The sequence below is a fragment of the Amblyomma americanum genome, chromosome 6 (genome assembly GCF_052857255.1).
Source record: "Amblyomma americanum isolate KBUSLIRL-KWMA chromosome 6, ASM5285725v1, whole genome shotgun sequence".
Lineage (NCBI taxonomy): Eukaryota > Metazoa > Arthropoda > Arachnida > Ixodida > Ixodidae > Amblyomma > Amblyomma americanum.
In genome coordinates, this window is record NC_135502.1 from 30,175,132 (window position 1) to 30,200,445 (window position 25,314).

General features: G+C 47.8%; 1 protein-coding gene across 4 annotated transcripts in view; it reads left to right on the forward strand.

The window, feature by feature from the left end:
* LOC144136544 (kin of IRRE-like protein 2) overlaps positions 1-25,314 on the forward strand; it is a 402,200-nt gene that overhangs the window by 331,174 nt on the left and 45,712 nt on the right. For all 4 annotated transcript variants that reach the window (XR_013315630.1, XM_077668936.1, XM_077668937.1 and 1 more), the window contains exons 3-7: positions 2,115-2,468; positions 11,452-11,709; positions 13,686-13,788; positions 16,049-16,233; positions 23,137-23,327. Coding sequence is in view for 3 of the 4 variants with exons in the window: in XM_077668936.1 (XP_077525062.1) it covers positions 2,115-2,468; positions 11,452-11,709; positions 13,686-13,788; positions 16,049-16,233; positions 23,137-23,327 (1,091 nt within the window). In the remaining variant the exon portion in view is untranslated. The remainder of the gene's footprint in view (positions 1-2,114; positions 2,469-11,451; positions 11,710-13,685; positions 13,789-16,048; positions 16,234-23,136; positions 23,328-25,314) is intronic.

The window sequence follows — 25,314 nt, forward strand, 5'->3', positions numbered from 1 at the left end:
CTCGTTGTATCACTCGCTAATGAGGCCAGCTTTGTTCTTACGAGTTGCTCGGAGGCATGCCTAAAGTTTTGATGGCGCTACCATGTGTTTAACGTGTAGCAAAATGTTTACAGCAGCACTGCTTAGACCAACTGTCATTAATGAAGGTGAGGGTTGTTAGAGATAACGTGGTTCCATTAGGAACGCATTGGATGCGTTTTCTCTGCGAGAGGTACTCTTAGGACTAATTTACGGCATTCAGGTTTAACGTTCCGGTGGTGTGCACTCCTCTCTGAACTGCTGAAGCGAGTCGCATGGGCGGAAAATTTCGTTTGAGGTAGTCTTTCATGGCAGATTAACGTGCAGCAATGTGAATATGACAAAACATTCGTGCTCTGCTTTACCGGTGGTCTCTAGTGCCGTAAAAGAGTCTTCATGTCAGGAGACATACCTTTCAGGAAATGCGAATGTACGAATCTAGTGATGTAAAAAGGTAATCGTAATACAGAACTGCACTCTATGGAGTAGCGAATAGAGCAAGCGTTGTTTTTAAGTCATTTCAAAATAATGGCAAGTCTGTCAGAGAGGTCTTGTCGTATCTGCCTTTAAAAAAAAATTCCGCGAACTGCACTGAAAAAAAAATCTTTTCAGAAACACGTCAACTGTTCTTTTTTTAAAAGGGCCCTTTAATGTACAGTTTTTGCTACAGTTTTTGCTACCGACAAAATAGAACTTGAACGACGTTTAACCTCCTCTGAAGAGCATAATCTGATAGCATTAAATATCCCTCCCGCATAAGTACTCCATCTTTTGCATAGATTCATAGATCGAGGGAGGTCATCATACCGCGACTGGCGCAGTGGTGAAGCGGTTATTCCATGCGCCACTCCTACTGCAGGATGCTATTTCGAGCATAGCCATCGCCGAAGCTGGTGAGGCCCAAGTTGCTCTTCATGAGCTCCCGTAAGGGTACTTTTTGCTCAGATAGTTCTTCAGAGGGTTGTCTGTCTATCAATCAGCTCATGCGCAGTGCGAGAGTGGGCAGGTGGAAAGAGCACTGAATTTATTCGAATTCAATTCACTGCCACCGGCCATGGTGGGCAGGTCGGCCACAACCCTGTGGGGAGGTTGCCGCCGGTCCACCGCTGCAGGTGGGAGGCCCGATTTTTCGCGACGCGAATGGACTGACACCACTTTTGCTCGAGAACAGGACTTATAATGTTATCTCTATAATATAAACTATTGAAAAAACCGTTAAGACTGAGGCGCCCCTATTGCCGCCTTTATGTTCGTAGATGCTCGATGTAAAATCTAATGTTTCAATGGGAATCCGCCAGAATGAAGTAGATTTGAAATAAAGAAGTAATTACTAATCAACATCCGCCTATGCGCAGCTACACGGTTACAAAGAAAAACTGTACAGCTATCACAGAAACTTCGCAATTCAAGAAATATTTGCTCTGGTCCGGGGCAGTCCAATTTCTCTAGAGAAATCTCCCAAGGCCGAGTAAATGTAAAATAACTCATAACATGCTTCGTACTTTGGTGAGTAAAAATGATTACTTACTCCCTCCCGTGTGGAAAACTCAGGTTCCTGTAATTTTTTTATAATTTTTGTTTAAAATTTCTCACTGTATACAACAGTTCGTTTGCATAAGTAGTCCTTTGCGAAGCATCGTCTTCATATCGCTGCCTTGTACAGGCGAAACACATTAGCCAAGGCACTCTCATGTCAGACTGCCGATGGGCCATTACCGTGAAATCATTATAACCTTGCCCTTATAGCTCATGCGGGAGAGGACGTACTTGATGTGTGCAAACAATGTTTTCCGCAGGGTGGAGTACTCACTGTGGTGACTCATTAGTCACAGTGTTCGACTGTAAAGCACAAGCTCGCAGAAACGAATCCTAGCCGCAGTGGCAGCATTTCAGTCGAGGCGAAATGCAAAAAAATCTCGTTTGCTGTGCGATATCGTTGCAAATTTGAGAACCCCACTCGGTCGAGCCGTCAAATAGGCCGCCCTTTCACTCCCTCTTTCATCTCTCCTCTCACGGTGCGGTTTATGTGCATACCAAGAGGGAGACGGCCACTGTACATATATTTTCCTCATGAAACACTCGCACTTGCGACGCAGAGCAACCGCACCCGCCGCGTATGGAGGAAGGCACCAACCCGCTGACCGCGGGCATGGCGTTCAAGACCAAGGCGGGCGACCTGCGGAGGTTCCAGTGCGTGTCCCGCAAAGGGAACCCGCCAGCGTCGCTTCGCTGGCAGCTCAACGGCCAGGACGTGTCGGCGCTCGCCAACCAGACCAACCAGACGGATGTGGAGAAGCGCGGCACCTGGCAGGCCCTGTCCGTGCTCGACTACACCTTCGTCAAGGAGCACAACGGCCGCGAGCTGCGCTGCATCGCCTACCACGGCGCCTACGAGGACCCGTCCGGTGGACCGGGGCACCGGGACGTCAGCGTCGTCCTCGACGTCATGTGTGAGTTTTTTTTTCAGTGCGCAATTCCTGTTTCCTCGGCAATAACTTAACGCAAAAGGGTATTGGAGCGTTTTCCACGAAGGATAAACTCGTGGCGTATTTGTTGCCTACGTTTTCTTAGCCGTATACATATAATTCCTGTATTCGATATATTGTATAAAAGTCGTGTAAAATCATTTTTTCCCAACGTTCTGCCCTTCAGTCTGTGATTTAAATGCGACAGCAGTTGTATGAAGCTCTTTATGGCCTATGCGTTGTTTTTTCCTGTTGCGTTCGGTGTATTCGCGCAACGTTTACCACTGTCATCCAGCGAGCGCCTGGTGTCTTCGTCGTAGCGCCTAGCATCTTTGCGCAGGTCGTCAAGTAAACAGTCAGCTATATAGCCGGGTGGCCTGACCTGACGCAGAAGAGAGGTCATGTTTTGTGCGCAGTCTATTGATCGCACTGGCGAGATATCGCAATTTTCCTGCGCTGACTGAGTCTGTAAGTGATAGGCTTGAGGTCGCCGAAATCGCGTACGACCTTTTGCTGCTTTTTAATTTAAGACCGGCGAAAGGCGAAGTGTCCGCAGCGACGACTTCTAGTTCAAACTAATCAAGTAATCAAATTTTGAAGAAGGTTTTCTTCAACAAAAATTTCAAACCATTTTCAGCGAAATATTGAAAACTTGACAATTTGTAATCTTAGTTGGGCTAATCAAGCTCCTGCATCCTGTAGAAACAAAACACATGCCAATGTAATGATTTTATGGTGAAGATACCGAATCGAGGCTTCTCATTGACTTTAACGGGCCGACGCTAAGAAAGACGTGCTGAGAAGCTGCGCCCGAAGGGGGGGGGGGGGGGGAAGGGTTAGCGCGGCTTTGCAGAAAATTAAACATCTAAAAAAAGAAAGCGAAAAAAGACAGCGAAAGGAAAGACCGAGAATGGGCAGCGTTATTAATCGAGCGCGGGACTCGAATGACAGTTTGCACAGTAACGCTATACCGGCGCCTTTGTACGACCGTAGGTGCTAAGGCGCGATAAGCAGAAGGTGGTTCTTGCTTGCGCGAGAAGAAGAAAGGGGGTGTACGCAGGCTGTGCAAACACTGTCGCACACAAGTACATGGCCAAGGCGAGCAGTGGGGCCAATGCGGAGAAGCCGGCCCGAAACGTGAACCGGCATAATGGCAGCTCATTCAATTTCCCGCCGCCAGCAGGCGCGGCCGTCTTCATTACACGTGCTGGGGAGCCTATTTCGTTCCTTTATTCCTTCTTCCCCTCCTTTGCTCCCTCGCACCTTCAATCCTTTTCTCGCTTCCTTGCTTCATAGCTGGCAAGGTTTCCAGTTACGCCGGCTGTTCTGACTTGCCTGCTAGAGCTCCTGTGTGTGTTTTCTTCTGTTTCCCTTGACGCCTCATAGATGATCATGTTCTGTTTCTTGCATGTGCTTGATAGTTCGTTTCCTTGCTTCCTTTAGCTTCCACCGGGGCTTAGATGTCACTCCTCACGTGCATTGGGTTGGCTTCCTCTTTCTTTTTGTCATCGCATCGCGCGCTCTCCGGTTTCCCCTGTCCGCCGCTTTGTCGCCGTGTCACAAGTCCCTGATATTTGCCGCTCTAGTCTTGTTGGCACGGTATGTCCTTTCTTCGAATCAATTTCTCCTCGCAGCCTTTCCAGTCGTCTTCTGCTGGCGTTTTGTGCTGGCTTACCTGCGTTACTTTGCTTTGTGTAATCACGGCATGCTCGATTTCCACCTTTCTCCGTTTCAGTTTTGGTCTCACCTGAATGCCCTGTCAAGCTTCAGACAACACAATGTATAGGCACATAACTACCTCACGTTCTCAGCCTCAGCGTACATAATCGCGCGCGCACATGTACACACATTTATTCGGACTGCAGGATTCCCTCGTGTTTCATCACTTTCAAAAGGTGGAGCTACCGCGGGCCCCCCTGTCGTATTTTCTTCCTGTCTCGACGAGCAGACTTAACGAGCACGACGCTACAATCATCACATTTCAAGTTGGGTGTCGAGGGAAGGCCACTAGTAAACATCAAGAGCGCGTGGAATGCCGCGTATCACGATGATATAAGCTGCGTTCCTCTCCATTTTTTCTTTTTGCTCTCATGACGTAATTATTTTGTTTATTTTTTTATGTCCCCGCGCGTCCTTTGCCTTGAAAGCGGTTGCTCGGCGCGCGCAAGCCCGTTTGTCGAGAGTCAGAGGAAAGCTATCCGGCCCCACTTCTTGTGCAAGCACTCCTGGCTTTCCGTACAAGCTTCGCCGCCGCCTAATTAATGATCGCGGCCGGAACGAAGAAGCACCCGCGCTCAAGCTGCGCTCTCAGCTTTACTGATGCGCAAGATCGTCGGGTTTCCCTCTTGCACACCGCGCTTAATAATGACTCCCTTTTCTTTCGCTTTGATGTCCCTTCTTTACCCACTTTATTTTACTTCGTTGCATGTCGCTTAAGCACCCGCCGCTGGTAGCGCACTATTACTTTGTTGTCGTACCCCCCCCCCCCCCCCCATCCTCCTCCCCATCCCCATCACTACGTTCGGCTCTTTCGTCTTTTCATCATTCTGTCTTGTCGTTGTCACTAAATCTTACGAAACACCAGAAGCGTGCCTCAGCGATACCGTATGCTGCTAAGGTCGATTGGGACGCGCGCGCTAATTAAATTGGTTATTAACTTGTCAAACCGAGGCAAGGCTGATGAATATGCTGACTTCGGTGCTAATTTTTATGTTATTTTTTTTCTCTCCTGTCACGCGTTGGGCATGTATCTCTGTCCTCGTCCGGCTTGTTCTTCCACCTTATAGCTGCTCTTTCATCTGCTTTGCTGAGTTTGAGCGATACATTTGCATGCGTCGGCCTTGTTGGAACGGCCGAGAATTTCTAATGACGTTCGGCATAAGGGCGAAGCGAGACGCAGGAGCTGCTGTTTTTTTTTTTTGTCGCTCGTTTGACGGACATAGCGCGCTCGCTGTAATCTCACTCGCCTGAAACACGACCGCGTCAAAAGTGGGCTACGTCTTCGTTGCTTTTATGCCTCTTGTGAGACGACATAATTAACCCGTCGCTTCAGGCCTTTTATTTCAATATCCTTTTGCATTTAGCCTTCAATGTTCACAGTTATTTTTTCTTTACTTACAAGCCCGTCTGTGGTCTACCTTGTTGGGTAGTAGAATAAATATAAAACTTCCAAAGAGCAGAGAATTGCTCCTTTGCTGAATTAGCTACAGCGACGTATAACAATATTTCGCATGCCATAGCAGAGCCAGCAGAGATCAGGCGCGTTTCGGATCGTGAAGGTATCCAGGCGCAGGATGGAACAGTTGCGAAACAGGGAGACGGGATACGCTGAGCCTTTGCCTGACTTCTGTCATGCAGACAAATAGCAACTCGCCCAGTACGCCGTGTTATTGCGTTTTGCTTACTGTGCGCTACTTGGCAATACTGTTGTCGAAGACGCAGACGAAGAAATGATGAACACTATTGATGATGGACCAGCAGTGACCAAAATGCAGAACCAAATGGCCCCTGTTTTGGTACTCTTGTTACTGCGTTGCAAAGGACGGCTGTGGATTAATTTTTGCACCTGGTGTATGAAACATGCACCGCAATTTGCACCGCTATCGGCCGCCGCGATCGATGTTGTAATACAGTCACAGATGAACCTTTACAATCCTTATTATTCCCGTCTGTTATGAGTTGACTTTTGAAAACACATGGATCGCTTGAGAGGTCTTCATTTTTTTTTTTCACGTGTATGACACCTTGCGTGTGACTCAGCCGTTGCGATGGACAAAACTCAGTTTTAGCTCTTGAGCTGGCGGGTGTTTGGTTTCAGAAAATTGAGATTTTTTTCTTATCCCTTCATAGCAGCTGTTCATTTGTGCGGAAGTATTTTACTCCATCTTATTTCGCTACATCGCGCAAATTTTCACATCCAATTCCGGTGCCATATAACAATCTCCCTTTACCTTGCAGACTTATCCTCGCTTTAATAAATGTTAACCGATGAGAATTTGAGGACTTCTGTCATTGAAGTTTCATTTTTCACACTGTCCAAACTCATCTAGTGTCAGTTTTTGCGGACGAGACCTTTGCTGAAGAGGCCGACTTTTGTTGGTTTCATGGAAAAAACTAGCTCAGGTATGCTCCGAGAGCTGCAACAACAAGCGAAATAAGAGCGCGCCATTAGCGGCCTCCAGCTAACACGCGCTGTCTCTACGCCGAGAAACACGGTGTAGGATTTGGTTCGCTTTTGCAGTGAGCCTTATTCGGCTTCTTACGGGAGTCCAAGCGCTCTGGAACCTCCTGAGTAAGAGAAGTGTGATGTTCTTTTGTAGCCGGCCACATATCCTACTAGAACGAATGCTATCGCCTGCCTTCTGGTTTGTTGCGTTGTTCGACTGGCGTACTTTTTACGCTTTGTTCTTTGCGCAGGCGCTCTTCATGCTCGCTCAACGGAGGGTAGGACATTGGCACTTGGTTTTATATCGTTCTTTGCTTGTTTTGTTCGTGACACCTGATATCCGGCTTACTATCCACGTTCACAAAAAGGAAACCAGGAATGAACGGACCTTTTCCCCAGTCGTGGCCGATCTTCCTTTCGTTTTTCTTTGTCTGTATTTCCACCCTTCGCATTGTCCATCGCTACAGCTTTCTTTTCTTTTTTTTTTACCAACCGCCTAGAGCTTCTATTTCCTTTGAGCTCAGATAAGAACGGGCTCGGAAGGAAAGAATGCGCATGTATCAGGAGATTTTGTTTTTCTCATTTCGCTGTTTTTTCGTTACTTTTTTTCCTTTCACCTTCCACTGTAATCTCGCTTATCTCGCAGTCAACTACATTTAGTTTCATCTTTTCATTGTGTGGCGCCAGGTACCATTACGTTTTCTTCGCTCTTACTGTGATCAGTGTCCACCCGTTGCTCCGAGTTTGAGGTCTTCTTCTAAGTACCACAGCGCTAAATAGTAGGCGAAATCAGCCCGGTTTTTATTTTTTCTTCTTTCCTTTCTTTCTGGTTTTATTTTTTTCTTGGTCGGAAAATAGCACTGCACGCGTTATTACTGGTTCATACAACTGCGAAAAAGATTTTCTTTAGTGTTGTTTTGTTTTCCTGTAATGTCTTTCTTCTGCCTTTCCTACCCACTCGCCCACTTTTAAGGCTCAGGTTATTTACAATGTACAACGTGCTTTTAGCCGCACTGTCTTTATTTTTTCCGCTACTCTTTTTGTGCGTAAGTCACAGTTGTTGTATATTTATTATTATCTATTAGTTACCTTGATGTTTTTGACCTTCTACTCCTATGTTCGTTTTTAAAAGGCTGTGCGCTAAATAGGCGTTCACAGGAAGAAAGGGGATAGAACTACGGGATAGAAGCGCTTCTATTCTGTCTTCTCTACCCCCTTTTTTCTTGTGAACGTCTATTTGGCGCACAGCCTTTCAAAAATTAACGTGTACCAACTAACCTGTCAGAAAGCCTTGCTAAAGCACATATCTCCTTCTATGCAGCTACTTCTCCTTGCCTTAGTCACATGCTGCAGAATCCGAGCGTTGTGCATATGCAACACTCAAAATCCTATTGAGGGGGTGGTGGGGGAGTGATCGACTACAGGCCCTGAGTAATATGATGCATGATACGTTACGTTAGGTCGCATATGTTTCTCCAGATGCAGCAAGCAAAATTTATATCGGGATTTTTGGCAAACGTTCAGGTTTAACAGCAACTTCGTCACGTAAAGTTTATAGTGAAATTGAGATATTATCTAGAAGTGAGCTTTTCCTGACCACTTTTATTCACATCATGTTAATCAGGTTTGTGACTTGTCAGAGAACGTACCGTGTACTTCGCACACATCACTCTAGTATCATAACGAGTAAGAATGAAATACGTTCCAGGATTTTATGATGTTTTCCTAGTTTGTACGTCCATCTCGATGACAAAAGCACGGCAAGGGCTTTCAGAATGTTTGCTCAGCAGAAAAAAAAAACACTTCTACCTATCTTGTTTGGGCGTGCAGCGCCTACTGGTAAAGACGAAGCCGATCGGCTTGCCGTCATCTTTTCTAATGCTGCAGTGACCTTGCACTTGCATGTTGGCTTTCACCTGACTAAATTCAATGCTCGGCAATCAACATAATTGTTTGTTCTTGCATGACTTTTACTACGACCTCGATACTAGATAATGTACAAAGTTCGAGCACATAAAGGTGCTATTTATTTGCTGGCTTGTTCATGCCAGTCGTTCTTGCTTTTACAATAAGTTGTCAACAAAGTAGAGACGTGTACAACTACTAAAACTCCAGTAGGGACCATTAAATCGAACGCATATCAGTACTGACAACTACAGAGGGGGTTATCAAGGGATATCGATTGTGCTGTCAAAACATGGTCTATAGAACCGTTACGGTGCGCGTTCTCTTTAAGCTCACTGTTTCTGCGGATCTTTTCAGTGCAAGTTCCCGACTTTTTTACCTGTTTTTTCTGTACGCTTTAGCGAACTTCAACAAACTATCCAGAATGTTCGTGTGTAAGTTCGTGTCGTCTGGAAAGAATGCGTTAGGCAGCGTGCCTTTTCGTACTGCTGCTGCTTCCGAGGCGTACTCATAGGAGGAGAGAAAGCAGCAGAGGAGTCCGCTGAGCACACAGCGCCTCAACAATGCGCTGGTAGGCGGCGACGTCGAGCTCGCAGAGCCTACATGCACATCTAGGAAGCGAGCGCAGCCGAGCTACTACGGTGGGGGCCTCAGATTCAGCCGAGGCTTTGAAGACTGTTTGCGTGCGCCCAGCTGTAGAGGCGATAAGCGGCGGCTTGGGCCTGGGACTGTAGCGGCCGAAAAATATGAAAAAGACTGTTTCGCGATGCAGATGCGGGTTGCTGGTGACACTGCGCGGGAACACGGTTCGGGGCGAAACTTCCGCTCCTTGGTTTGCTTTATTTTATTGCTTTTTTGTGCGCGTTTGCTGTCCTTCGCGTTGCCCCCGTCTCTCTTAAGGCTTCGCGTTTTCTCTTCGTTCGCTTTTCCTCCGTCTTCCAGCTACTACGCAGTAGAAACTGTCATGAGTTTATGTGAGTCTTCGCGTCGTCGCATGCACCAAAGGTGATGGCGCCTATATGGGATATCGCTGTTCTTCGCGCTTGTTTTCTTTGTTCCGCTTGGGTGTGCACGGAAGAAAATGCCGGCGGAAAAGTTTTTCGGGCGAACCTTGAGGACGACAACAAACACAGAGCTGCTTTCTTTGTTCTTAATTTTCGGGTGGGTTTCACTCCTGCTTTCCTTGACTTTCCAGTCCTCCGATGTATGTTCTAACACGTGATTTTTTTTTTTGTTGCCACGTTGCCATAGTCCTCCTGTTTATCCCTTTTACGTCAACATTGCACCTTGGCCTTTTCACTGTCTTCTCAATATCGTGCGCTGCTTTCCTTATTCGTGCATTAATTCTCTTTTCGTTAGGCTAGTTTTTACAGTCAGTGCGGGTTTGAATTGTGTCGACCGTTATTTCCTTTATTTTCTATTCCATAACTCCTTAGAGAATGCGAATTTCGCATAGCTCTTTGTGCAACAGTTTTTTACTGGCCAGCGTTTCTAGGCGTCTCATATTTTCACGCCTTCTCAAAGCCTATCTATTTTCTTATCTCCTTCCCTCCTGCACTCGGCCTTTCTTTTAGTTGAGGACCTTAGTTGGTGTGCACTCGGCGTGCATTTATGCATGGGACTGGTTCTTCCCTATCTACCCGCTTAGTAGCCCGCTCGTTGTTCACAGGATTCGAAGGGAGAAAGAAAGGAAGCAGAACCAGGGGACATGCAAGAATGGGCACCGTGATAAAGAGCACCCCGGCACGGCGCCGGTGTTTCCCGTCTTCGCATTTCCGTGCGTCTCGCTCGGTACAAGAAAACGGTCCTGCCGTATCGCGTTTGCCCCAGGGTTTCTTTCACGCAACGCCTCCTTTTGTTCCCAGTGCTCGCGCATCCCCAAACGAGGCGCTTCGCCGGCTTTCGCAGCGCTGGAGGTATCCACTCCCCACACCCCTCTCATGACCCCGCCCCCTTTTCAGTTTTTCTCTTCGTCTTTACTTCCGTCTTTTAATTTTTTTCTTACTATGACGTAAAGTACGGAATACGGTTGCTGGTGAACAACGGTGAGCACAATCGGCGAGGCATCCATGGAAACATGGAAATTAAACGGATTCAGTTATGCGTGACGCTGCCACCTTATCTGTGCCTTGTGTGTGCATGCGCGCTCGCGCGCTTGTGTGTGCGTGCGTGCGTGCGTGCGTGCTTGTGTGTGTGTGTGGGGGGGGGGTGCGCTTGCGTGCGCACGTGTGGGTGCGCGTGTGTTTGTGCGTGCACGCGCAACAATCTCACATCACATTCAGTTAACGGTACGAGCTAATTCTGTAACCGTCGTTACAATTACACTGAAGTCGTTATTTTCATACCAACCACAAGGGCATGAAACACATGCCCATGTAAGTAGGGCACTGAGTGTATATAATTAATACATATCGAATGGCTATATGACCTGTGTTCAAGTACTTTAGCGGTTTGGCAACCTATCAGTGTAGGTGCAAACATTAGCGTCAACACATAACAGCAGCAACCAGAGGCCATTCCTGCAAACCACCACGGCTTATTTAATGACGATTTGAACTCGTCGAGTCAACTCAGGGAACAAAGTAAGGGGGACGCAAAGCAATGTACAGTCGCGTGTAGAAAAGATTAGCACGAGTGATCAATCACTGGTGCGAAGTGATCTCTCTTCGTGGCGCTGCGGTTCACAGAAACGTCAATACTGAGAATAGGAGGCCTTCTTGAATCGTCAGTCTTGCGGGAGATTCCGCAGAAAGTCATCGCGTGCAAAGAATGATTTTTTTTTTTAGCCCAGCTAGTCGTCGGTCATTTTTTAGACTCGCGACTATACGCTGAAATATGAAATTTGAAATGCCGTCGTGCATATGGTGAGCGGCTGTTCCTTGATGCACCTTTCCGCAGACCCTCCAGAAATCAAGTACGAAGGTCACCCGCGCGAGGAAGTAGAGGAAGGCGGCTCGCTAACGCTAAACTGCGTGGCGGACGCCAACCCGCCGGCCAACATCCTGTGGAGGAAGTCGGGCCAGTCGAGCATCTACGACATCAGCCCCAGCATCCACTTCCCCACCATCCAGAGGACGGACTCGGGCGTCTACAGCTGCTCGGCGAAGAACGACTTCGGAGAGAGCCAGGAGATACAGGTCACCGTCAACGTCAAGTGTGAGCTGCTCTTTTGCCTTCTTTCCTCGCACTGTCCCGCCTGCCGTCTTAATCTAAGCGCCATTCATTGTGCAGTCCGGTTAGCTGTGCACTGACTTGCACTTTTCCACGCCTTTTCTGCAGTTCGTCTACAACTTTTCTGTAACGCCAGAAGGCTGGGAGGATGGCGCTATCATTCCTGCCGTTTACTCTGCAGTCAACAATAAAGCACCAAAAACCCAGACGCGTAGGAAGGTGTCCTCGGCTAATGCTTTTGGAGGCTTAAGGTCAACTCGTAGTACCGTTGTATAGAAGGGCAAAAACCACTGAACTATTTTTTTTTTTGTGGGGCACAGGTGTTCACTTCTGAAATTTAACCACCACCGCACCCCTCCATCCCCCATTGAGCAAAATGCTTGACTAAATAATGGCATTCGAACATATTAGGTGCAGTGAAGAAACTTCTCGCCTGCGCTGCTGATGTTTTGTTTCTTCTCTAGAATCGCGCAAAAAGAACGCTTCGAGCTCGGCGCTCGTGAAACAAATCATTTTATTTTTTTGTGTGTGTGATGGCTCCTTATGCGCGTGGCGAGTTGCGCGAACCGCGCTTTTTCTCAGCATGCGAATAACGGAACTTCGCACTGTGCTTGTTTTATCTCCCACTCTATGCGAAGTTCAAAACTTCCTGCTCTCAGAGAACAAAAATAAAATGGAGATAACACAAGAAAAAACAAAACGCAGCCTTAGCCGTCACACCAACGAACGAAGAAACATCCAATATCCATTTCAAGCTGTCCAAACAAAGAAAAGTATTGCAGGATCAACTATGTTTCCTCGCGTGCGCAATTGCGCTTACCTGTGCGCACTAAAGTTCGTTCTAAAGTTAGGCAAGTATTTTTGTTTAAGAAATGAGTAATATTCACCCTGGACTGCACTTTTCAGCGTGTTTGAGTCTGAGCTACGGTCAGGTATTTACGCGCTTTTGCTTAGCTCCCGCTTTGCTGATTATGGTGCTCGGGGTTCTGACCTCCGCGTATGGCCGAGCCATCTGTCGTGCGCACTCGAGCCGCGGGCACCTTCAAGTTCCGACGAAACTTGGGCTCCACCTCTCTCTAGACCGCCTGCTACCGGTGTTACGAGTTGAAGTGCACGTCTGTAGTAATTTATCTGCAATCTTCGGCGAACGCAGTTTTATTCGGGGAAAAAACTTTGTAAGCGCAGAGAACGCTTCCTAGAAAGTTTTAGGTCACGATGCGAGAGATTTTGAGCTTTCAGCAGGAGGCATTTCTCGAAGGCGGCCGCAGCTATGTTGTTGGCGCGTGTTTTATATTCCGCTGAATCTCATCGGAATTTGATTGCTTATTGTTATTTCCCTCAAAGTGGAGACTTGGGAGCGTGTGATATGTGCTGCTGCTTTACGATCGAAATTCATGCTGTCAAAATTCGTTTATACATTAGTTTACTGTACTACACTTGAGCACTTTTTTTTTTCATCGGCCGTGAACGGTAATATGTCATGCAATCTACTCAGTTTGTTTTAGACTTCGTTTTTTTTTTCAGCTGGCCAAGGTGCCACAGGCACTTTCTAGAAACTTACGCGCATGATGTCGATTTCGCTTCTTCGCTCTCCCAATCTCGTTCTGTCTCCGCAGTTTTAACTTCCATCGGCATAACCAACTAATTCTTAAAGATGTTTTACTAAAACAGTGCCTAGGTCAACGCGAAATCTTAGTGTTATGTTTTTTGAAGGCAATATTTTAACCACTTAGTTTTACTGCTACATTCTGCACACCAACGCAGTTCTAAGATAGAGGTCATATGACATTGTAGGTCTGACCAAGACATCCGCATATTAATTACTACTGCGAGACCACCAGTGACCGAATTTACCGTGTGTTGGAGTTGGCTTTGTAGAGACGCCTTTCTTGTGTTCATACGGGGTAGTAATTTGTGTTTTGTTTTCTCTTGCTTTCTTTGTTTTCTTTCGCACCGAGCAGATAGGCCGAAGATCATCCAGGTGGAGCCTTCGTCGCCAGCCACATTCAACGTTGACGACGTGATGACGTTGCACTGTGTCGCCGAAGGAAACCCCGTGCCAAAGTTAGTGAGCATTCCCTTGCGCCTTGCGCTCTGAGTTGAGCCAAAACGAAAGTCTTTTAGCTCGTTTCTAGTCTGACTTTTACGTTTCGCATAAAGCAAAAAAAGAAAGCTTAAGCTACCTGCGAGCAAGTCAAAGAGCAAAAGCTGCTTCAGTGAAATTACTGGAATAAAGGTGGATTAGTAAGCATGTTTGAGAGCAAAGAAACGGTATATCACAACTCTTTTTAGACAGGTTTGTTATCAGGCATTTTTATTTCCTGTGTATTTCGCAGAGCATTTAGTTTCTTGTGTACAAAAATAGAAAAGGTGAAGTGTTTGTTTTGCGCAAAGTTTCATCTTCACACTTTCTTTCTGCGGTTGTGGATAATTCGGTATTGCACCTCACGGGCAGAACTGTTGATAGTGTTTTGTTCACAAAAACGCTTTAAGCACCACATTTTTTTATTCCTGCTTACCAGCCTTAAAAGGGATGATGTCCAGCCAGGCCGATAGTGGTAGCATGGGTGAGCCCTAGTTTTTGAAGTATGCAGATAGTATGTCGGGAATATGCGGAAACCAGGCAGAAGATCCAGGTCGTCATATCGCCGATTGGGCGGCTCCGCGCCTGTTCGCAGCTCAATTTTACCGTGAAGCTTTATCGGCAGGACAAGAAGCCATTTGTGCGGACAGTGCAAAACAAAATAAACAGTAATCCTAGTTATCGGCAGTATATCTTCTAATCAGATCTTATGCAGAGTTCCATCGAACTCTTAATGATCTCGTCATGCTATAATTAACCAAATTGGTCATTTGCGGAGTACCGGTACACTCAGTAAACAGAAGCGCCATGCAGCCACATGAGTTGCTCTTAATCTGACATTAATAGATGAGGTTTTCGTAAATGAACCTACAGAATATTTGCTAATGTTCCTACCATGTAGGGTGTATACATTAATGAGGCATGACAGCAGGGCATTGAAACAAAATTGCTCCGGACATGTTTTGAAAGCTCGTTAATAGATGTGGTCGTTAGCCGGGTTATGTTCTACCCACAGCGTAATCTGTTTATGCTGAAATCAGATCATGTTATTAAGTCCTACAGTGTATAACGCCGTTTCAATGCGCCCTTTACGAGGCAGATGCACACCGTCTCGCTTTTTGGCGTCTGCTCAGTTTCAGTCGCTGCAGCCCTGGTTGCTGAAATGGCTTAGTGGAATAACGAAGCATTGAAAGTCAGGCAATCGTGCAGAAAGTGCAAAGAAGCGTGCGCATAAAGCGCTGTGCTATACTTGGCACAGGTAATACGAAGATGGCTGCAACCTGGCACACAGCGCTCGCTTAGTACACTTAGACCAGACCACGTACTGCGCGCCTTGTTATAAGCTGCAACAACGAGCTTTGGCAGGATGTCATTTCTTAAAGCAATGCGAGCCCAGCGCTGTTGGATATGCGTGCACACAGGCGTCGATGCAACGAACAAAGTGCACTGAATGTTTGGGCAGTTCGGGTGTTCTGAGCAAGGACGAGTTATTTTACTATTAAGCGAAACCCTAGATTGGTTCACTCCGGACGTGTTGCAAGCCATATTAAGGTACCATCCAAGGGTATTACCTCCTGAGCGACAGTGCGCAACAAGAATGAGCTTGGAGAATAAAGCTGTCGGAAAGCATGGACAGATAATGTCCATGACTGAAAGCTGGCCGTATTTAGCACCACAACCTACCAGAAATTTCTGAGCCATATCGTCGGAAAGCAATTTGTTTACTTTCATTTTGTTGGACCTGGTTAAAAAACGCAGCACTTTCAACTCAGCGTTCACGCTGATAAAATATATGCGCGAAAGTAAAATCTGTCTATTTGATGTCGTTGGTAATATGCCAGTGTCGTGCATAACATGTTTACTTTTTTTTTTGACGTGAATTGGAAGCTAGGAAAGGAAGAAAAATAGCATCGTTGTATTGCGCAACTGTTGAGTGCTCCTGCAGGCGTCCTCTGGAAGGAATTTCTGGACAAAATTAACCATGATCTTCCACCAATAAGGTTCAGCGCCCCGATAAACGGTGATACCTTCTTCCTGGAACGTGTGCGGGAGTAGCAGCAATGTTTCTTGATATCTTTGCCTCATGGAGCTTCGCGCGGCTGGAGGTTTTGAGACTTAGCTATTGGTTGCTTAGGCAGTTCGACGACGCATTTTGAACGTTCCGGCGTTCGGTGTGGAGAAAGCTGAAGTTGTGTTTGTACGGCATCTGACCACGCGTGTCTTCCGACTCCACTTCCCCAGGATCACGTGGCTCCAGCAGAACGGCCGGGACCGCAATGTGTGGAACATCCGCGGCCGCAATGCAACGCTGACGGTAGCCAACGCCAGCTACAGCCACCAGGGCGTCTACAGGTGCGAGGCCAGCAACGTGGTCAAGAACCAGCCCTACCGAGTCCAGTCGCCCGAAGTGCGCATCGACATCCGAGGTGCGTATACGCATGTCTGCTTGGCAGGCCTGGGCCGGTATAGTGTGACGATTTTTTTTATTCTATTCTATTCTATTGATATCATGCGCCCCGCCGACTGGGTAAGCCAGCGATAGCCAGGGCGTCGTGGGGCCTCAGCAAATGACTCGAGGACGAAAAAAAATAGAATGCAATAGAATCATGATATTAACCCGGCCTCGTTACGAGACGAAAGGCGGGCTCACACTGGTCAGTCGCAAACGTCGAGCGACGGGTTTCGGTCAATTAGTTACGGTTTCCGAAGAACTAGGAACGCGGGGAGGGGCCGTAACAAATCCATTTAAACATGTCGCGCGACCTCCGCATCTCGCCAGTGTGAACCAGCCTGAAGAGAGAGTGTGTTTAGCCAGGGAATAGCTGTGCGCCACAGCGGATTTGAAAGAGTACGAACGAAGTTTTACCCTTACGCTCACGATAGTAATCCCAATCGTGTGCAGCCACCCACGCTAGGCTTACTTCATCGCTACCGGAGCAGTTGGCCTCGAAGGATGTTCTTGTCAAGCACCACTGGAGAAGGGTATTCTGAGCAAGCAACGAAGTGCGCGAGGTTGCAGAGGATCGTTGGGAGCGAAAGAATTAAATCATAATTATCTAGTACTTAACGTCTAGTAGGGCACTTTTGAGGAGGTTATACGTTCGAATTAATCGAAGGGCTAGCTATGTCGTTAGTATAGAGTGTGCGTCACTGAACGACATCGTAAAACGCGTTCGGTTCAACTTTCGTGTTCTACACGTGCAAGGTTTCCAGCATTTAAGCTCAACAGTTTAAAGGAAATACCGTTTAAGCTTTGCTTGAATCCGTGACGTCTCAATTCCGTAGGACGGGACAGAAGCTTTAAAGGGACAAGACATTTATTCGTTTATGTTTATGGGGGTTTTAACATCCGAAAACGACTAAGGCTATAAGGGACGCCACAGTGAAGGACTCCAGAAATTTCGACCACCTGGGGTTCTTTAACATGTGTACTGATAGCGCACAGTACACGGGCCTCTAGAATTTCGCCTCCATCGAAATTCGACCGCTGCGGCCGGTATCGAGCCCGCGTCTTTCGAGTCAGCAGCCGAGCGCCATAACCGCTAAGACACCTCGGCGGCTAACGCATTTATTTCTGAGAAAATGTCATTTAGAACTTGCCACTCCATTCAAGCTCGTGTCGCCTACACTGAAAAGGACTCTGTGATCATCGTATTGAAGTGAATGGCGGGGTAGGCTAGCCTCTGGGATCCGGGCTGAAAAATTGTGTGACGCACCGCAGTTTACTTGCAAACAACCGCTGATGACGACACCTGTATTTGTTTTGTTTTTACTATTCTAGCTTATAAAAGCTCCGTTTTCGATGAAAACGGTCTCTTTGTGATTATAATGAGCTAATCTACCTATGCTAGCCAGCTTCAATTCACCCTTAGTTTCCGCTGAAAAAATTGCTTCCCTCTCTCGCAGTTCCTATGCCGCAGCATCTTTAGTTTTTGTCGTCTTGGCTTCTATATTGATCTTCACTGCGCTGGTTTACCTGCTGTTTACAAAACGGAAGGATAAGGCAGAAATATTGGTGTTGAAACGATGACTGGAGCACGTGGCTCCAAATGCAGCACGCTACAAGAGTTGCAGTTCGCTCTTCGATCCCTTGTCAGCGGAGCAATCGATTGACTGAGATCAATGCAGAGCCGAGTAACATGGTTCGTTCGCCCCTCCTTTCATTCCGCTTGGAAAGCAATGTCCTCAGAGAAGTTGGTTCTGGCATCGCGCTCGCCCTCCGAGCATATACTTTGCATACGGGGCGCGATCCTCGTTGCCGTGCTTCGTCCGCATTTAATGGGGCGTGCGCAAGTGTGCATAGTTTTTCTGTTGTTCTTACGGGAAGAAGAAAGGGGGGGGGGGGGGGGGCGTGCAGCAAGTGCCTGCTCTTGTTTTCACGAGCTCGCAAAGCATAAAAGTAATCGAGTAACTTCTGCGAACGCTCTTTCGCTACACGCGGTCACGCGCTTAAAGCTGTTTAATTCGCGTAGCATCAGTTCTGGCAACGACACAAAACAAACATTAAATGTGTTTTAAGCACCGCTGTAATGCTATTGGTTGTTAGAAAAGGACGGAATGCAGGGAAACGCTCAGTACAAAGCACCTGAAGCAAATCCTATTGGTTAACTGAACGAACCACAACTTCAGCAATAATAACGCTGCGCCTAAAAAGTACTCAGGACTGCATAAGCTGGCATTCTCTTATTGGACCAACGGTTACTGCTGCGTGACATTTGCGCCGCCTAACGAAGAAATATCTCTAATAAATGCTGCGAACGCAACAATGATTGAGTTGACAAAGCTCAGTCGAGAGCCACGCCAAAAGTGCGTACGTCCCCCTCCGTCATTGCCGGCAGTCATCCTTGCTGCTGCCATTAAAGCGTCGTTAGCTCGGGGAGCGGCTTCGGCGGTTGCACGCTGACCACTTCCGCATGTGTACGCATGCTTGTGTAAATATATCCATTGTCTCTCGTCCGCTTTATTTCTTCTCGCTCGACGCGCCTCTCGGGCGCGGATGGCGCGACGTAATTGCGCCTCGGGCTGTGCATGCAAATTCCCCGACCGTGTCGCAGCTGTTCTAAATCGGGGATCGTGATCGCACATGTACGCGGGGATTATAAAACGGCCCGAAGTGCAAATTCTGCCCCCACCCCCACCCCCTTGATGAGCGCGTTTCGAATGCTTCGCGCAAACTCGAGCATTTTTCAAACGACATCTCTTCCCCCCAGCCATATTTTCATTTGCGGCTGGAGAGCCTTGGTGCTGGAAACTGCAAGCTCTTTGCCGCGGGAGCCGTCGGCGCGCTACGCGTGTTTACTCTGTCTAGAAACGCGCGAACGAAGCGGCTGGAAGTGAGCGCTGTTTACGCTGTCCCGAGAGGGCGGCATTCTGAAGCGTCCGCATTAGGAAAACGTTATGAAATTGTGAGCAAATGGCACGTGCGGTATCGGCGTATTTGAACAGATGCTGGTAAGATAAATATTGCGCACTGTAATTTGCTGCATTTTATTACCGCAAGTGAAAAATGTGGGTAGCACTTTGAATGCTTAGAAGCAATTACCCGCTCCGTGTGCCTCGCTTTCATCATTGTTAAGCCCGGCCAGGAAAGCATGATGGAGATGACGTAATATCGGTAGATAGAAAGGTGCGTGATAGAAAGAGATCAACTTGTAATGGCGGATTCAGCTAACAAATCGCCTCGGACTTTATGGGTTTGTTAGTCCACGTGCGTGCATTCTGCAGTGAATTTGCAGAGCTTTCTGTTTCGTATTGTTGAAATTTTGAAAGTGAGACTTTTTTGTCAATGTCAGTTAAAGTAAAAAGGAAAGTCGCATACGCTGAGCAGGGTTGAACGGTTCTTAATTGGCTATGCCATTAAATAAATATTTCCAAATGTTTTTCATTCACTTGCCGTGTATGAGACTCCTTGACAATTTCATTTTTGTAAAATTGGCTTTAATAGGCTTCAATTGTGATAGCGCTCGTCAAGTCCGCTGCTATAGTAATAACTGAAATTGGCGCTGAAAGAGGGCTCGGCGAGAATTGAAAGATGAGGCAGTTTGCTCGATCCTTTTTTGGTTACATATTTTATACGTTTTTTTTTCGAAATTTGTGTAAAGTGTGTGGAAATACAAGGGAGAGAAACCTTTCGCCCCGCCCGCACTCCCACTCCGCGGATGCAGTGTTCCCGCTCGCTAACCGCGGCTGGGGTTCGTGCTCGAGGGACAAAGGGAAGGGACGACACAAGTGTTAACACTCGTATGCTATTTATTACACTCGTAATTAATACACAGAGCGGGCCAGCTAGCTAGAAAACATCAATGAAGCATTCATCGGAAATAGAAGGCTACGTAAAAAGGACTTCCGACTTGCCGGCTGGGGCAGGGGCGCGACTTCCGAAGTATCGGCGGCGGACATTTGTATGTGCCGACAATGACGGCCGGGTTTTCCCGTGCGCATGCGCCGACAATGGCCGCCGGGTTTTCCCGTGCGTGCCGCATTCTTGGGGCAAAGCCATTCCCTAGCATTTGCTGGGGAAGGCGACCAGAGCGCGCGTTTGCTAGGCTCGCTTCGCTGCCTGGAACCAGAAGTCCAGCGGCAAGGCAGAACGGATCCCCGTGCGCCTGTCGCGGAAGGTGACGAGAGCGTGCGGCTCCAACCGCTCGTGACGCTGGCCGGGTCCAGAAGAGACTCTGTCCGATCCCGCAGAATTCCGCGTAACCTACGAGGTGGCGCTCCCGTCGCCGTTCCCTTTCCCCTATGAGGGAGACTTCCCTCCTCGCCCAACCGGTGCTGTTCTGACCGCCGACGATGAAGATGGGCCGCGTCGAAATGGAGGGGGGACAGGTTTCCACATCCCTCTCTCCTTAAATGTTGGCCTACGGTTGAACTCATCCATGGATGCCATCGATGAAGGGGCCACGAGCGTTGCGGTGACGACTGCAAGACGGCTCGTACAGGCGGTGTGCCGGGGTCATCCGATGAGCAGCAAGATCACCGTTCACCCGTCCTTGTCCTGCGGCAGGCATCCAAAATTAGCGTGCCGGGAGGGTGTTGCTCGCGCCGACGCGCCTTTGTTGGAAGGTAGGGGGGCTGGCCGCTACAAACTGCTCGCCGGAGACTCCGGAGCTCGATGACTCACGGCCGCAAGGCAGCAACCAATACAATGGACAGCAGGCCGGGGCAGTTTCTCTTGAACTCTGCATATTGCTCCTAGGATCTCCAAAAGTTTGAATCAAAAACAATAGAGACCGCGCAAACTCACCATTTGGTAAAATGCGGAGCAATGCGAGTGCCAAACAATTCTATCTGGCACCGCCCAAACGCTCGGTTCATTTGAACGTAGCTGGCTCTCTTCGGTCGAAGCACATTTGCGGTTCACTTTCCGGCATGCTGATGTTAAGCTCTCTTGAACTGCATTAGCGTCTCTGGTTCCGCGAAATTATAAATTCGCTTCGCAGCCGTAAAAAAATACTAAGTTCGTTTGAACAAAGTAAGCTTTCTACAGTTGAGCGAGACGTCTCGGCTTTAGCGAGGTTAAATATTCAACAAGCAAGCCCGTTTACGCGTGCTTGTGCCACGGTACGACTGTGTCCTCCCAAAAGCGACAGGCAGCTCCCGAAGAGCCTTAGGCCTACTCGCTCTAACACTTGTGGGTGCCAAGAAAGTGCCAAGGACAATAGCTAGAGCACAACACCACGAGGAGATACGTTTCTGACAAGGTGATCCTAGCGCGAACGGCGCCTACCACTTCTTGCGGTGTCGCAGCGCCCCGGTGCTTTTCCAGCAATCACGACTGCACTCCAAATCAACTGATTACGGCACCCGGCTCCCAGAGCCAAAGAGACAGAACATAGAATATTTACAACTATGTACAAGAAAAATCGGGCCACCCTTAAGGCTTCCGCATTCACTCGCTTCTGGCTTGCTGTTCTCCGTGGACGTCTCGGTCTAGCTATCAAGAAATCATATTAGCCTTGCTAGCAACTCCGAATTCGGGTCAGGTCTAACGCTGATTAAGTAAGTCCGGGCGGGCATTCCACGAACCGAACTGACACTGACTGTCGTTCCTCGTCCCAAGAGCTTGCCCCACGTTGGGCGCCATTGTGGAAATACGGCGGGGGACAGCCTTCCGCCCCTGACGCACTACCACTCCGCGGATGCAGCGTTCCCGCTCGCTAACCGCGGATGGAGTTCGTGCTCGGGGAAACAAAGGGAGGGACGACAACAGCGTTGACACTCATATGCTATTTATTACAGTTGCAATTAATACACAGAGCGAGCCAGCTAGCTACAAAACCTCAACGAGGCATTCCTCGGAAATAGAAGGCTACGTAAGAAGGACTTCCGACTTACCAGCTGGGGCAGGGGCGCGAGTATCGGCGGCGAACGTTTGTATGCGCCGATAATTGCGGCCAGGTTTTCCAGTGCACGCCGCATTCTTGGGGCAAAGCCATTCCCTAGCATTTGCTGGGGAAGGCGACCAGAGCGCGGGTTTGCGGCGCCCACTTCACTGCCTGGAACCAGAAGTCTAGCGTCAAGGCACAACGGACCCCCGTGCGCCTGCCGCGGAAGGTGACGAGAGCGTGCGGCTGCAACCGTTCGTGACGCTGGCCGGGTCCCGTAGAGAGACTGTCCGCTCCCGCAGAATTCCGCGTAACCTACCAGATGGCGCTTCCGTCGCCGTTCTCTTTCCCCCATGAGTGAGACTTCCTTCCTCACCCAACCGGTGCTGTCCTGACCGCCGACGATGAAGACGGGCCGCGTCGAAACGGAATGAAGATATATGGAAACGCATAGTTGTGACGCTTTCGTGACGTCACTTCCGATTCTGGCAATTATGTGACCAATGACGCATTTTTTTCTCCCAACGAGGCTTCTAAGGCTCTGACATTAAACTTACGCTCTTTCCTTCCACCCTAAACTCATACACGCTGACGCGCAAGAAAAAAATAAAAAAGAGGTCATGCTGCAAACCGCTGAGCCCCATCCTGCTCACGCACTTGAGCGCGACCAATGCCTGGGGCTTGCCCAGATTGCCCACTCTACGTCCAATGGGCAGAAGCAGCTGTGAAGGCGGGGTGAGGTGTCGAAATCATCAGTTGCGAGCAGCAATATTTAAAAAAAATAAATTATAGGGTCTACGCAAAGCTTTTAAATTTGACTCGAATACTCACAAAGGCCACCCCTGCAGATTCTTTGGATTAGAATATGACCATCAAATCATTTCAGGATCTTTTTAAGGCGTTGTTGCCTTGAGGAACGCCACTTGTGAGTCTCACGCTACCCTTGACACCGGCCTTATCATTTGTTCTTTTTTTCCCTTTCTTTCAATCGGTGTATTGCAGGCCCGCCGCAAGTGATGTTGGAGAGCAGCAAGACACGGCCCGTGGTTGAGGCCAGCAAGGAGGAAGACGCTGCGGTCACGGTGGTGTTCTGCGCCGACCCCAAACCAGTGGAGACCTTCTGGAGCTGGGGCTCCTACAAGCTCAAGACGGGCAGTGCCCTCGGACGCTTCGTGGCCGAGCCCCTGCTATCGGTGAGACGCGCAATCTCGCCCTTTTTTTCTACTTTTCAGTCAGTTCCAGTTTCCGGACTTGATTTCTTAGAACGCGTGTATTTCCTCGGTAGGCAATCCGCGCATGTCGGTGAAGATGAATCACTGCGTTTGAAACACTGCGCGAATTGCTGCGCGTAATAAAATCCGGTCTTTTGTTAAACCTGGAAGCTTAGAGGGTAATGACACATCCGAAAGGGCAAATCCTTACGTTACGTTACGTTTACGATCGTAGTGCGCGGCTGCATAAGCGGTGTTCAGATTAAAGCGCAAAAAGTATTTTTAGTGCGCACTTATAGTTTGTCCTGTTTAAACAATCTCAATATATACCGTTTGCCAGAAGGAACCTTTAAGAGAAATAATGTGTATGCCCTCATATAACTTGAGCATTACCACAGTAAAATATATATTTTTGAGCATGGGTGCAGCCGATAGTACAGGTGAAGGAAGACGTGTTTCCTAACATAGTTTAGATAATGAGACAGCTACTTTTAGTTCCACTTTTATTTCTACTCAAAAAGCTTCTTTTTTTATTCATTAAGGCCTCAATCCATCACGTTGCCAGAAGTAATCAAACGTCCCGAGAAGCTTAGTGTCCCTTGACTTTGGGTACTGTGCTTCAAAACGCGCCAATTTGTACAGAATAGTGCTTGCTTTAAACTTTAAAGTAAGTTTTTGTATGCATGTTGCACGCCTTTTTTATTTTGCCAGTTGCTGCTAGATGAAGAGTAGCCAAGTGCTTGAAATGCACACCTCCTAAATTGATTTCTAATATCAAAAGTTAGTTTTATGTTGAGCGTCATTTTATTTGTTTTTTGAATGGTATGCGCTTGGTAACAAAACTGACCAAGCGCATGATTGGAAAGTGTGAACAACCGATCATCCTCTGCCGTTCGCACATTCTTCGCGAACAGCCGGAGCATAATCTGTTCGCGAAGCCTCAGCTCGGAAGTAGCCGATGCATGCTTTGCTTTTCACACAGGCCTCAGCCCTCGATATCAGGTGTTCTGCGAATAAACGACCGGAATTCTAGACCCAGTACCAAATTGAGCAAAGTTTAAATAAGTATTAACGGGGCAATCTACAGAACAAGTGTTTTGGATACGTTGCAGTGGCCGTTGTACTGCCTTCCTTTATGTTATTTCTTCCGTAAATAAATTCAGCGTGCGTATGGAAGTCATTAAGTAAGGCCCGGAATTTTATCCCTCTTCCGATTTTATGCGGAATGCATCTCTTCTTTAACGTGTTCAAAATCTGCAATTGGCGCTTCAACTGAAATCATAAACGCTCTTTTGTCGCGTATTTAAATTAATTCAGTTATAGGCTAAAAAAAAGGATGCCTTCTTTTTATTCTGTCCTGAGAGCGCCTCGCGGGCAATAAAAAGGACGAATCTTATCACTGAACACTGACAGCACGGAGGGTTTTGGGCTTTAGATGGGTAGAAGAACACGACTGGCTCGCATCTCCGCGCATGCAGTGTAGTGTTTACGTCGTTTTTTGCGATTTTTTTCGCGGCCTGGCTCCTCGTGCGTTTTCATTTCGTTCGCTTTCTTTCTTTTCACCCAGTAAGAACTGCAGGATGTCAGGGGCTTAGGGGCGAATGTTGAGAAACCGGAGATTTGTTCACGTTCGACTAGCACGCGGAGTCAGCCACACTGCTTTCTCGGTGGGCATGAATAATTCATCGCTGCGCAAGCTCTTCCCGATGGTGCACCAAGAAAGTGGGAAGAGATTAAAACCCGGCCTGTTGACTTTCTAAGGTAGAGCGAAGCTTCTTCCTTGCGTTTTATTCTTGAAATTTAGGTACTTATATTCGCGGTACGTGTTTTCTCATCTTTGCGAGCCAGATAAAATGCCTTTAACAATATATACGTGTGCCTGGTTCACAAGATTTTCAATATGTTGCAAATGGAGGAAAAGCAAGAAAAAAAAGTATCGATGCATATTCTCATGATGACATGCTCGCGT